Here is a 13,193-nt window from a genome sequence, read left to right on the forward strand (position 1 = left end):
TCTCCATCCTCGTTAGCAAACTTTAAATATTTATTCTTTAAAAAAGTTGCACAAGACCATTGTTAACTTCAACAAGCATCGTTTCAAACCCTATTAATAAATAATCCTTTTATAAGTTAATAACGTTGAAAACAAATAAAAGTAGTAATAATACATGTCATTTTCAACAAATTAACATCACACCCCGCACTTCTAACGCAAGGATGTGGAGGAAAGAAACTCCGAAAAGAAATACTACAATGTTCCTACATCATTGTCGTTTTGTCTCCAATAATATAATCCTATGCTTTATTTTCAACACAAATACTTATTGATTATTATCTTCTCTACTTCATCACTAATCTTTTTTTCCAGCCATGCTGTACTTATATATGCCTGTTTGACTCTGCTTTTTGGGAAATTTTGATTTTTTTTTTACTAAAATTAAGTGTGGTTTGTACTTTTTGGATCGTTTTGATGTGCTGATGTCAAAAATAATTTTTAAAAAATAAAAAAACATCATTAACATGTATTTTGGCACGAAAAGCTATTTGAAAAGCAACCACTACCACACTGCCAAACACGCTTAACTCAATCAGTTTATTTTTTATAGCTTTTTGTTAAAAACAACGAGGTTTGCTGCAAATATATTTATTGTAAGTTTTGGAATGTAGTTGGAGTTGTTTTTTAAAGTGTTTATCATTTCAAAATGCATCAAAATATATATTTTTAAAATTATTTTTAAAATCAACACATCAAAATGATAAAAAACATTAAAAAAAACAATATTTACAAAAAAAATATTTTTTTTTTGGAAATGCTCTCTACTATAATGGTGCGTTTGTTCTGGAGTTCTAATCCTTTTAAAATGTTTTTTTATTTAAAAAAATATCAAATTAATATTTATTTAGAATTTTTAATACAATAATATGAAATAAAAAATATTATTTCAATATATTTTTAATTGAAAAACATCATGCATTATGATACTAAACACATACTAAGAACCAACACACGCCAGATGCATCTATCTATTATATCAATTATACAGTGTTATTGAACTCGACCTAATACTAACTGAATTTCAAGAAAAAATCAAATTGGAATTAACATGTTTTATCCGGGCTGACCTTACATGTCAATTTACAACCCTATCATAATTATAGTGTTTTTTATTTGAAAGATCGAACGAAATTGTTTTGATCCCTTTATTTTAAAATCAATTAGTTTTAACCAGGATTTACTTGATTTAACCAATTAATTTAAATTTTCATGTAGGTCATATTAAATCAATTCATTCATTTATTTTTTTTTAAATTTTAATTACTCTAGAGTTTAGACTTTTAGTTGCAACGCACAACACAACTTGCGTAAGCACAATGGATTTTAAAATTATAATTAAAACTGTTTTGATTTTTTAATTTTTTTAAACAATATTTTTTAAATTTTATTTATTTAAAAATCTTGAAATGATATTAGATGGATATATTTAACCCGCTTAATTTTTAATATGGGTTTAATAAGTTTGATTATAAACATAATAATTCATAGCTTGAAAGAATTTAATAAATTTAAGAGGAGAGACTGGAGAGAGAGAGAGAAAATAGCTAGTGATCAGCCTAAAAAGTTACGTCGCATCTCCCACTCCGTCATTATCTTCCATCTATTTTTTTTCCTTTTTTCTTTTTGTTACAGTGAAAGGAAAAAAAAGAAGAGAAAATTAACAGAGAGAAATGAGAGTGTTTGTTTGTGTGTGAAATCAAATCATTCTTTCAACATATCAAGATTCAAGAGAGAGAGGGTGTCCGTGCGTGAGATTTAGATAGAGAAAAAAAATTAGAAAAAAGAAAAGAAAAGGCATCGACAAGAGAGAGAGCGAGAGAGAGAGAGAGTGTGCATTTCTCTATGTGAAATCTGTGGATTTTTTTACAGTTCTAATGGTTGATTAATCAAGAAGTAGCATTCTAAATGGAGATGATTTCTAGCAGTTGATGCTGTTATTTCAAATCTAAGTACCAGATCGATTCTTATTTCTTATTATTTTTTTAATTCACGGATAACGAAGATTTAGCTTGAAATGAACGGAGGCGGCAGCGAAGAAGCTGCGGAGGCTGTGGCGGCAGCGGCAGCACCGGTGGAAGCGCCGTTGCAGCTTGAATGGAAATTCGCGCAGGTTTTTGGAGAGCGAACAGCCGGTGAAGAAGTACAGGAAGGTACGATACGATCTGTGGTTAGGGTTTGTGATTTTGTGCTGTTGGATTATTAATTATTGATTCTTGTTTAATTGTGGATTTAAATGTTCATTTTCATGTGAAATTAGTTTTCAGTTATTGTTTTTTTTTTCACATGAGATTAATTTGGTCTCATTTTGATGATTGAAACGTGTTCGTGCTATTGAATGGTATTAAAGTTGGTGTCTTTGTATCAGTAGAGGTGTGGCTCTGAAGCAATGCAGTGTAACTTAAGTTTCGGAGTTATTATGCGCATAATGATTAGTCATTAGGAAGGGATTTGCAGCTAAAAGTAGAATATTGTTGCATGGGTGTGTTACTGGTGTCATGCGACGGTGGTTACCTGTTTTGATGTTGTGGATGATAGTCTGGATGGTTAGCTGAACCGTTTATTGATGGTAACAAGGCTCATGGACTGTGTGTTATGTCATGCAAACCTGCTACAGAGTAACAAAGGGCTTGTTGAATCATGCACCAATCTAATAAACTTAGTTTCATGTATGCAGTCTCTGCATGGGTTCTTGCAAGCCAGGAAATGCATGGGTTCTTGCAAGCCAGGAAATTTGGGGATTTAAGTTATCTTTGGCAATGTTTGTGAGAAAAAAAAAGTTATTTTTTTTGAGAAAAAGTCATCTTTTAAATAGTAGTTGGTTTGATGTGTAGCCTGGTTATCAGGCTCAAAATTTGTGGACTGTCACACATCTCATGAATACATGGAAAACACTTCCTATGATAGCCAGTATTGTGATAGCATGATGGAAAAGGCACAGGCAGGGAGGCGAGGGATTTTGGGCTCTGCTTTACTGTAATTTTGGTACGTTTGGAGCTGAGTCTGTGCCCACTGGTTGGTGTAGAAAAGGTAGAAAAATGAAACAGTCATAGCAGAGTGACTGAATGTTGTGGGCTTGTAATGTTTCAAGCCAAGATTTGCTGTACTGAACAGTCAGATTACTGGCCCACTGTTTTTTCGGGTAGGTGGTATTCAGACGAGGATTCTAAGCTTCTCTATAATGCTATGCTTATCGGGGTTTCTTGTGGCTGGTAATCAAGAAATAAGAATTATTCCCCACGACCCAATAACCTTCACCAGCGGGATGAAACATAGAAACCAAGTAAAAGTCAATTTGGAAGACATTTTTATCCATAAATCTCTTTTACCTAGATTTTCCTTGGAATTGTTGCATCTCGTCCTCACCTTCTTACTTCTTTTAGTCATGGGCTTTTGCAGTCGATATCATATCTGCCATTGAATTTGATAGAACTGGCGATCATCTCGCTACTGGTGATCGTGGAGGTCGAGTGGTTTTATTTGAAAGAACTGACACAAGAGATGTAAGCAAATATAGGCATATCTTTAAAACATTTTTTCCCCTTCCTGTCTTGGTGATATAGCTCTATGACATGAACTTACATTGTTTAGCATGGTGGAAATCGGAGAGATCTAGAGAGGATGGATTTTCCAATTAACAGGCACCCTGAGTTCCGTTACAAAACAGAGTTTCAGAGCCACGAACCGGAGGTATTAGATTTTTCCCGTTTCAGGTGTTTTTTCCCCTGTTAATCACTGAGATTCACATCTGTTCAGGTATACTGGTATATTTGTTTTAATCTTTCCGGATTCAGGATTTGATAAGTATTCATTTTTGTCCATCTATCTTAGTTTGATTATCTAAAGAGCTTGGAAATTGAGGAGAAGATCAACAAGATTAAATGGTGCCAGTCAGCCAATGGTGCATTGTTTCTTCTGTCGACTAATGACAAAACCATCAAATTTTGGAAGGTAGGGTGGAACATTTTTTATATTTTTGATTTTTTTTACTATCAATTTCTAGCTACAGTGTAGTAGGTGATTTGTATTCCTCTAGCTTTCTTGGTGGTTTCATTCCAAGTTTCTAACCAATAGAAATGCTTTTAGTATAATCTCATAAGGATCAGTCTATGCTGTATTTTTTTAATGTTTTGCATCTTTATTAACTAATAGAACAACTTGACGAGTTGTAGAAAGCTGAAGAAAAATAGATTTTTTTTATCAGTGGTATTTATCTAATGTGCTTGCTCTTGTGGTGGACAGGTTCAAGAAAAGAAGGTCAAGAAAATATGTGACATGAATGTTGACCCTGCAAAAGCTGCTGGAAATGGTCCTCTTGTAGGTCCAAGTATATCAACAAGCTCCAAACCATATACTGCCAACGGAGGATGTTTGGATAAACCCTTGGGTTTGAGCAATGACTTTTCTTTCCCACCCGGGGGTGTCTCGTCTCTACATTTACCTGTGGTAGTTGTATTCGCTCTAATATACTGTCTGTCCATGGAAATCATGATTTTGACATCTGGAAATGCTTATTATAATATTTTCTACCTTAGTGATCTCTGGTTCCAACACCTATTATATTTTTGTTATCCAGTTGACCAGTATTGAAACGAGCCTTGTGCCTAGGTGTCGGAGAATATATGCTCATGCCCATGACTATCACATTAACTCCATTTCTAACAACAGGTGCACCCCCCTATTTCAAGAATGTGTAACTCCATTTTCTACATACCTTGTCTTTAACATCCCTTATTAAGTTTAATATATATGTTTTTTGTGCCTTTTCACTTAATGTCCATTTTGATTATGCTATCATTTCCTTTTAATTGAGTATTTGATCTTGTAATGACATTTGACTTCGAAGAGCAATGTAATCTTATGGTACTTCTTTGAAGAAACAAGTCTGCTATATTTTGATTTTTTTTGATAGTTTTATATTGTTGTCCATAATGCATGTTTTGAAAATTTCCAGAACATTGTCAAATCTGAAAGCATGCTTGTTTACAATAGTAATAACATTATGCATTATCAGCTATTCCTTTGTTTTTTCTTTTGCAGTGATGGTGAAACTTTTATATCTGCTGATGATCTGCGAATAAATCTTTGGAATTTGGAAATAAGCAATCAGAGTTTCAATATTGTTGATGTAAAGCCTGCAAACATGGAGGATCTGACCGGTGAGAACCCCTGTATTTTGCATGAAATTAAACATCCAAGTATTTTATGATGTTTTTGGTTTTAAATGTTGTCTAAGGGGTACTCTTTTTTTGATAGATTCTAGAAAGATTCTGTTTAGAGTCTTATTGAGCTTGATATATGATCTTTCCTGTTGTGTATGTGCTGTTGTTTAGTTCTCTTATCCCTTTTCCTGCAAGCATGGGTTGTTTGGCGCGAGACCAACTTTTCTGCCCTTGCTGTGCTTCTTATTCATATAATTTTTTTGATGATTGAAGCATGTATTGATCTAGTAGATTTCAATATTGAAAATCACTTGAGTGTTCTGTTGGCTATATGGAATTGTCTTTGTATATTCACACATTTGAATTCATGTACGCAGAGGTGATAACTTCAGCAGAATTTCATCCTACTCATTGTAATATGTTGGCTTATAGTAGTTCAAGGGGCTCAATTCGTTTAGTTGACATGCGACAGTCAGCTCTATGTGATTCTCATAGCAAATTGTAAGTACTCAAGGTTTTTTTTTGTCAACATGGTTTTCCCTTTTGTTTAGTTTTCATGTATTATATAACAGCTTGAAGCTATGAACGTGGCATGGGATTTTTTTTGTATCTTGTACGGAGTTACTTTTATTTATCTTTTCTCATGAATTTATACATTATGCTCTCTACTGGCCCAGGTTTGAGGAACAAGAGGTGCCTGGTTCAAGATCCTTCTTCACGGAGATAATTGCCTCAATCTCAGATATTAAATTTGCCAAGGATGGGAGATATATTCTTAGTCGTGATTACATGACTCTCAAGGTTGATTTTTTTTTTTTTATATATGTTTGGTATTTATTTCTCAATTTAAGCACACTATTTCAATACGGACTTTGCTGTTGTTTCATATTATATATTACCTTGTGCTGGATGATTTTCTATGCCTTGTTTGTTTCCAGGAATTCATTTTCCTGGAAACCATTTTCCTTAGTTTCTTATGTTTGGTAAACACAAGGAAAGTTGGTCAAGGAAACTGAATTCCGGTCAATGGAAAAGGTAATGCTTTATAGAAAACACTTTCCTTTTCTTATTCTAAGGAAAACACTTTCCTTTGCTTACCAAAAAAAACATGTGCTGTCTCCTTCTCTTGTGACCAATCAGAGGACCACACTTCATCCACACACCCTATCCAAATAAATCTACACTTGCCAAAACACATACTTTATTTTATTTTCTTTTTTATTAATAGAAAAACTCTATTTGCCCCCTGTTATGTGTGGGAGATTCAGTTTTGGTCCCTTTTTTTTATTATTATAACGACTGCTTTGTTTCTTTTATTTTTTTTATTTTTCTTTAGCCTTTTTCTTATTGGTATTTCATTTTCCTTGTTTTTTTATTTTTTTTTTTAATTTCTTAGTGCTTTGGTAATAACAAATAGAATAGTAAAAATTTTGTTCATATGACAAAAACATATTTTAAGCTTTTAAAATTAAAAAAAAATATATTAATAGGTTTTATTTATGACAAATTTCACAAAGTTATATCTCTATAATATTATATGACATATATAGTTACATTTTATAAAATAAGCTATATATGAATATAGGATATAATAAAAAAATTCATCATTACACTTTTTAGATTTTATTCTTTTATTGTAAGTGATTAAATATTTATATTTAATATTTTTCATATATTAGATAATTTTTTTTAAAATTAATTCATTAATAAATTATTTTTCAGTTATTTTTCATAACATAACCAAACACTGGAAAGTGTTTTCAAGTTTATTTTTCATAACACTACCAAACATCGGAAAATAATTTACTTTCCAGGAATTCACTTTACAAGGAAACCACTTTTCAAAAGGAAACTATTTTCCAGCAAACAAACGGGGCCCTAAACTACGTGGCTTGTGGAAGCTGATCACTTAATCTAAGCTGCACACTACAAAACCTAACCGTGTGTTTTTATTTTTAATGCTATGGTGCATTTGTCATGAGGTTAAAAGATGGAGGTGAATTGTCAAAGGTGTAATTTTTATTAGTAATCATTTAAATTGTAAAGGTTGGTTGTTTGGTTGTTAGTAGAAAGAAAGAGAAAAAGGATTAAAATACTGTTAGTTGTAAGAGTGATGATCAAAAAATTATTTGAGTTTTATTAACTTGTTTGAAAAGCAAGAGGGAAAAAAATATAATAGTTCTGTGTGCATGAGGGGGGCTTGGGCACCCTCATTTTGGGATTGCTACCCCCCAGAAGCCTCCCAACCAACCAGATCTAAGAGTGAAAAAGTATTGACAGAATATTAAAAATTGATAATCTTGTACTTTCCTTCTGCTTTTGTTCTGTTCCACTGTGGCGCCTGTTTTCACAAAGTCTGGATTTCTTGGTTGTCAGTTGTGGGACATAAATATGGACTCTGGACCAGTTTCCACCTTCCAGGTTCATGAATACCTTAGACCTAAGGTGATATATTCTTCTTGAGAATCCTCTTGGCATTTTTAGATGGCATTTAGTAGAGATCATGCTGTGTACTAATCCAATGTGTTATGGTTTTGTTTTTTGCTATTGATCAGCTTTGTGATCTGTATGAAAACGATTCCATCTTTGACAAATTCGAGTGTTGTCTGAGTGGAGATGGACTTCGAGTGGCAACTGGTTCCTACAGGTGTGCTTCATATACTTGAATGATCCATCAGCCCTTACCATTGTCCTGGTTAAAGGATGCCTTACACATCACATGATACTCTTTCTCTGTCATTTCAGCAACCTATTTCGAGTGTTTGGTTGTACTGATGGAAGCACTGAAGCAACAACATTGGAAGCCAGCAAGAATCCAATGAGGTACATTTGAGTGTGAGTTAAGGAGATTTCATGTAAATGATAATATAAGAAGGGTGTCTTTGCACACTCCAAATATACAAAATTGTGTCAAAACACTCTTGATGATAACTTCCTCTGTTATGTGAACTGAAATTGAACATGACCATGCTGGTTTTCATACGATTCTTGCTGGCCACATTCTTGTTTCATGTGGTTAATTTATATTATGAACTGAACAGGAGACAGGTTCAAACCCCATCAAGGCCCTCTAGATCTCTGGGCACCCTTTCCCGTGGTTTTAGGCGAGGTCTGTATATGCTGGTGGAAGTTTACTGCTCCTTTTTGCTAAGTTCCCTTAATAATTCCATGTGGCCTCACTTAATTGTCCATCATCTGAGCTAACCCTAGAGATGTATTTTTTTCTTGAGTTTAACATCCTTTTTCCTCCATGACTTCCAAAGGAGCTGACAACTCTGGAGCTGATACAAACGGAAATGCGTTTGATTTCACAACCAAGTTGTTGCATCTAGCATGGCATCCAACCGAGAACTCACTCGCCTGTGCTGCTTCAAACAGCCTTTACATGTATTATGCATGAAACTGGTCCTGGAAGAACATGTACTTTGGCTAGGAAAAGCTATAGGTGCTACCTCTCTGCAAAGGCCTTGCTGCCTTCTCTCCCAGCACACACGTGGAAGCTTCACCATTTAACGGAGATTGATGGTGCTGTTGCTCAAATATCAAGGAAGTACTATGACTTTTGCTCCCAGGGAGGCATGCCTCACTAATTATATTCTTTCACAAGGAAAGTGCAGTTCTATCCTCATATTTTTTTTTGTTGGTTTAGGTCAAAGGAAATCCAATCTTAAACAATTGTTTCTACATAGTGCTGCAGTGCTGCAACGTTTTGGGCCTGTAAGGTCTTAAATCCAATCTGGGCAAAGGAGCTGTTAGGTCGAATCAATCCTCATTGATACTTTGGGCGTCAACCATGTGTACCATTAGAACTTAGAACTCGAGGCTTGTGAAAACTTTATCATGATTATTGTTATTCCATGTTCTAACCATTCTTTCTCCCCTTCCTTCCACAGAGTTTGCTGGTTTTTTAGGTCTTTTGCAAAATAATGGTCCTTCTGGGAAGAACCAAAAGTCTTCACTTGGTAGTTCATTTATGATTGTCAAATTATGTAAGACTGAGTATTAATGATTTTGAGGGCACCCAGCGTTCCACGAATTGAAGAGTCACCGTTTTCTTTTGTTGGGTTTCTGAACTGCTCTTCCCTTGCTTGCCCTCGTAGATTAATTCAGGAAATGCCTCCTCAAGCCAGGATGAAATAATACTGTTGTCGTCATTATAATTCATTTATGAATTTATGCCTAGTGACCCGCAAGTGTATTGGACAGCGCAATTCCTGGCACAAAATCATAAAAAATTATTTCTTGTATTGCCAGCTGCTTGCTATACGAAGCTAAAAAACATAATATTTATATTTAGGAGATGTTTGGGATTGGAATTCAATTGTTTTTTAAAGTGTTTTTTATTTGAAAATTTATTAAATTAATATTTTTTTATAATTTTAAATTATTTTAATTTAATAAATTTTCAAGTGAAAGTATAAAAGTGCTGTTCAGTTATAATACCAAACGCTGGCCCGATAAAATTTAGATCAAAATCTTGATTCTCATTTTTTTTTGTTTAATCTTGTTTGAAAATGCTGTTCTATTACTTAGAAAATGTCCATTGATGTTAGTTATATATTAGTTTTTTATGGTTTAAAATTGAAAATGGTCGAAAAAGGAGGTTTTTTCCAATAGTGATAAATGAAAGGACCATTTTTAATGTCTTTTCTATCATTTTTTTGTGTTGTTTTTCTTCCAAAGCTCTATTTATGTAATAATACTCTTAAGAAATTCATAAAAAATCAAAAAGAGAAATAAATCAAAATGTGGGATTGACATTAGCTTATGAAGCTATTTAACTGTTTGATCCATAAGAAAATGTTATGAAAATAAAGGATTAAAATAGAAAATTTACTTTAATAACCAAAATGTAACACCTCTAAATACTAAGGGACTAGAATAGATTTCACCCATTACACCTCTAAATACTAAGGGACTAGAATAGATTTCACCCATTACTTGAACTGGAAGGAAGCCAACACGCAGACGCAGACGCAAACATACGTGCTCTCATCAATAACTGTTATTCTTCTGAAATGACTGTAATATCCTTATGTATTTGACAAAACGATGTCTTTTAAAGCTGTTTGACCAAAACAATTGACTTTAATAGCCCCATTTCAGTAATTGAGCAAGTTCAGAATCCAAATCCCACGAGGAGAAGATGACCTGACCGCCTCTTGCCATTGCCAATCCGAGTTAGTAACGGTCTTGTTGCCGCAATAAATACCCCCCCCCCTCTCACATTTCTCATCAAATCTTTAAAGAGAGCTTTTCTTCCTTTACATAAGAATCTCGGTTCGGTTCTGTCAATTCTTGTTGACAAAGAGAAGAAAATGATAGAGGAGGAGGAGGAACAAGATCAATTGTCAATGTCAGTAGATCATCACGAGTATATCGTGGAGGATGCTAGTTCAGAAACCGATGAGTCTTCTGATCCACGACCTGAAGCTGCCGCTGATCAATTCAAGAATTTTACTCGAAATGGAATGATCAAGATTGGAGAAGAATCCAGCCAATATGAACCAGTGAAGAGGAGGTTTCTTGCGGGCATGAAACAATATGCCGGGGACACAGATGTTGTTGCCTTACACAAGATTTCGGGCTCTACTCTGGCGGTGCAGGCTCGGTTCGCTGCGTTTAGGGTTTATGAAGGGGCCGTTTTAAAGAAGAGTGAAGGGAAATGGCAAGGAGAAGGAGAAGGAGAAGGGGTTGCAAATATAATGTATGGTTGGTACGGTGGCTCAAAGGAGGAAATTACTCAAATAATTTCTCATGGGTTTAGTCGGTGTAATGGTCAATCACATGGTGTTGGTGTTTATTTGTCTCCTACCAATTTTCTCCTTGATGGGTATGTTTCTTTTCTTTTTAAATTAGTTTGAATTTACAACCACTTATTTTTCTCTATAGGAAAATTAATGCTAATTTAGGACAGAACCCATACATGTTTTAGTGTTTTTGATATTGGGTAGTGTTAGTTTAGTGATAATGCATCGCGCGCGCGCGTTTCACGTTGGAAATCATTTATTAAATTCATGTAGAAAGTAATTGATGATCTTGTCCTAAAGGGAGAAAAAATTGAAAAGGAATTGAACTCCGAGCTTGGAAGTTGGCATTCGGTGCTAAACAGTTTAGTGTATACAGTAAAAATTGATGCTGATGAAATTTTGGTGGTAGTGTTTGGAGCGAATGTGGATTGTTCCGTGTTAGTGAATGCAGCATCCTTCTTCGCCTCGCATTTCTATGAGTAGTTTTTATTTGCTAATCTCTAAAAGTTGCTCAATTATGTATTACTGCAGGCTGGCATCTTCAAGCGCTGATGAAAACGGGATAAGGCATATGTTGTTATGTAACGTTTTAATGGGGAAGATGGAAGTGATTCCTGCGGGTTCCAAGCAAATGTATCCAAGTTCGGAGGAGTTTGACACCGGTGTTGACAATCTTGAAGCACCAAGAAGATTGGTTGTGTGGAGTGCTTTCATGAATTCTCACATTTTCCCTATTCACATAGTGAGTTTTAAGGTCCCTTCTTTCCATGTTTTGCTAAGAAATCAGATCAGTGAACTGAAAAAACACGGTCCTATTAGTGTTGCTGCTCTATTTCCTGTACTGGTAAAGTTCTTGGGTCCTACCAAGAAGGCTTTGATGGCAAAAATCTTTGATGACTTACGCAAATGTAAGATTACCCGACTGCAGCTGGTCAAGAGTCTGAGGCGGGTTGTTGGGGACGACCAGCTGTTGATTGCGATCATTGAGTCATACCGAGACAAGCTTGCGGTAAGAAAGCATCAAGCAGTACAAGTGGGGCACAGGCAGCAGCTTATATAAGAGGGAAAATGTTCTGATAAGCAAGATGGTGCTCGGTGTACATTCAGATTTCATGATACCATGATTTTACTGGTGGCATGTTATTGTCAGTTTTTTGCACAAACTAGGAGTTTGCTTGTTATCTCTTCTGCATTGTTTTGTTTTGTTTTGTATAGCTGGTTTGTATTCATTTGTTTTTGTGCTGTTGGGTATTTTTCCATACTTTGTAGCAGGATATTCCTGTTGTAGTTGATTTTTGACTAATGAAATCATTCATCGGGAAAGACAGATGGAAAATGGCATAGCTGGCTGATGGTGTTCTTCTAGAATATGACATTAGGATTTATCATCAGGAAAGAAACAATTTAGAGCTAATTTGTCATTACTTTTATTATAAAAAGATTAAATTAAAAAAAAAATAGTTTGAGAATTGGATTGAAAAAAGAAGAAGAGAAATATCACCTCTCCTATATATAATAAAATGTGAGATAGTAAATAATGAAAATGACACACATTTTAATTTTTTATGTAATTTCTCAAATCTCAAGTTTTTATTATTTTATTAGAATTTTTATTTCTTGTAATAAGGTTTTAATATCCTTGTACTTGATTGCGGTAAAAGAAAATAATAATGTTTTTATGGTTGTAAGCAGTTGACATCTTCGTTAAAGAAATTGATGATACTAAATTTGATTATATATTTGATGTAAAAAAGAAATTTCATTGAATTTTCCATAAATTAAAAAAAGAGAGTCTAATTGCTATGTTAAGGACTACTATTATTCATGCAATTTTCTTATTAGTTTTTGATAAACACAGGGTTATGTGTTTGTATGATTTATATCGTAAATGAAATTAATATCTTATATAATAAATAAATTTAAAGAAAAAAAAAGGGAAACTGTTGCCATCAATGGCAAATAGTACAACTAGCAAAGGATAAACATTTTATCTTTTTTGTTCTGAAACATTAATTAAAAAAAATTATATATTAAAATATATTTAAAAAAAATTAAAGTGGATAATAATTTCATTTTTAGGAATCCAAGTATAAAAAAACTAAACTCTTTTTTTCAATCGAGGAAACTTTCCACCCTTTAGAGATTGAATTAATTCAGAGAGAAAAAATATTTGAGCCAAAATGAAAAGTAAAAGTATTTTTTCTCAATTTGTTTTGGGTTAAATTGAATTTTTTTGACAAAA

The 13,193-nt window shown here is 33.8% G+C and overlaps 2 protein-coding genes across 3 annotated transcripts; both read left to right on the forward strand.

Annotated features, from left to right (window-relative positions):
• The first annotated feature begins 1,574 nt into the window (after positions 1–1,574).
• LOC118030811 (serine/threonine protein phosphatase 2A 55 kDa regulatory subunit B beta isoform) lies at positions 1,575–9,260 on the forward strand. 2 transcript variants are annotated; one of them, XM_035035088.2, is made up of 14 exons: positions 1,575–2,192; positions 3,439–3,542; positions 3,631–3,729; positions 3,871–3,990; positions 4,282–4,488; positions 4,616–4,707; positions 5,080–5,198; positions 5,579–5,702; positions 5,879–6,002; positions 7,578–7,646; positions 7,757–7,848; positions 7,947–8,024; positions 8,243–8,310; positions 8,465–9,260. In XM_035035088.2, exons 1-14 carry the CDS (start codon positions 2,057–2,059, stop codon positions 8,599–8,601), a joined length of 1,569 nt encoding a protein of 522 aa, XP_034890979.1. In that variant the 5' UTR covers positions 1,575–2,056; the 3' UTR covers positions 8,602–9,260. The 2 variants fall into 2 exon arrangements, with proteins under 2 accessions (XP_034890979.1, XP_034890980.1); XM_035035089.2 differs by having other exon boundaries at positions 4,282–4,485.
• Positions 9,261–10,306: 1,046 nt separating this feature from the next.
• LOC118030812 (probable inactive poly [ADP-ribose] polymerase SRO3) lies at positions 10,307–12,276 on the forward strand. The gene is made up of 2 exons (XM_035035090.2): positions 10,307–11,034; positions 11,483–12,276. Exons 1-2 carry the CDS (start codon positions 10,520–10,522, stop codon positions 12,009–12,011), a joined length of 1,044 nt encoding a protein of 347 aa, XP_034890981.1. The 5' UTR covers positions 10,307–10,519; the 3' UTR covers positions 12,012–12,276.
• The last annotated feature ends 917 nt before the right edge of the window (positions 12,277–13,193 follow it).

The sequence above is a fragment of the Populus alba genome, chromosome 6 (genome assembly GCF_005239225.2).
Source record: "Populus alba chromosome 6, ASM523922v2, whole genome shotgun sequence".
Taxonomy (NCBI): domain Eukaryota; kingdom Viridiplantae; phylum Streptophyta; class Magnoliopsida; order Malpighiales; family Salicaceae; genus Populus; species Populus alba.

Bases quoted from the DNA above. Each gene is read 5' to 3' on its own strand.
- LOC118030812 (XM_035035090.2), top strand. From the start codon at position 10,520: ATGATAGAGGAGGAGGAGGAACAAGATCAATTGTCAATGTCAGTAGAT. The intron at 11,035-11,482 runs GTATGTTTCTTT...GTATTACTGCAG, and splicing joins ACCAATTTTCTCCTTGATGG to GCTGGCATCTTCAAGCGCTG.
- LOC118030811 (XM_035035088.2), top strand. From the start codon at position 2,057: ATGAACGGAGGCGGCAGCGAAGAAGCTGCGGAGGCTGTGGCGGCAGCG. The intron at 3,991-4,281 runs GTAGGGTGGAAC...TGTGGTGGACAG, and splicing joins AAACCATCAAATTTTGGAAG to GTTCAAGAAAAGAAGGTCAA. The intron at 7,647-7,756 runs GTGATATATTCT...GCTATTGATCAG, and splicing joins ATGAATACCTTAGACCTAAG to CTTTGTGATCTGTATGAAAA.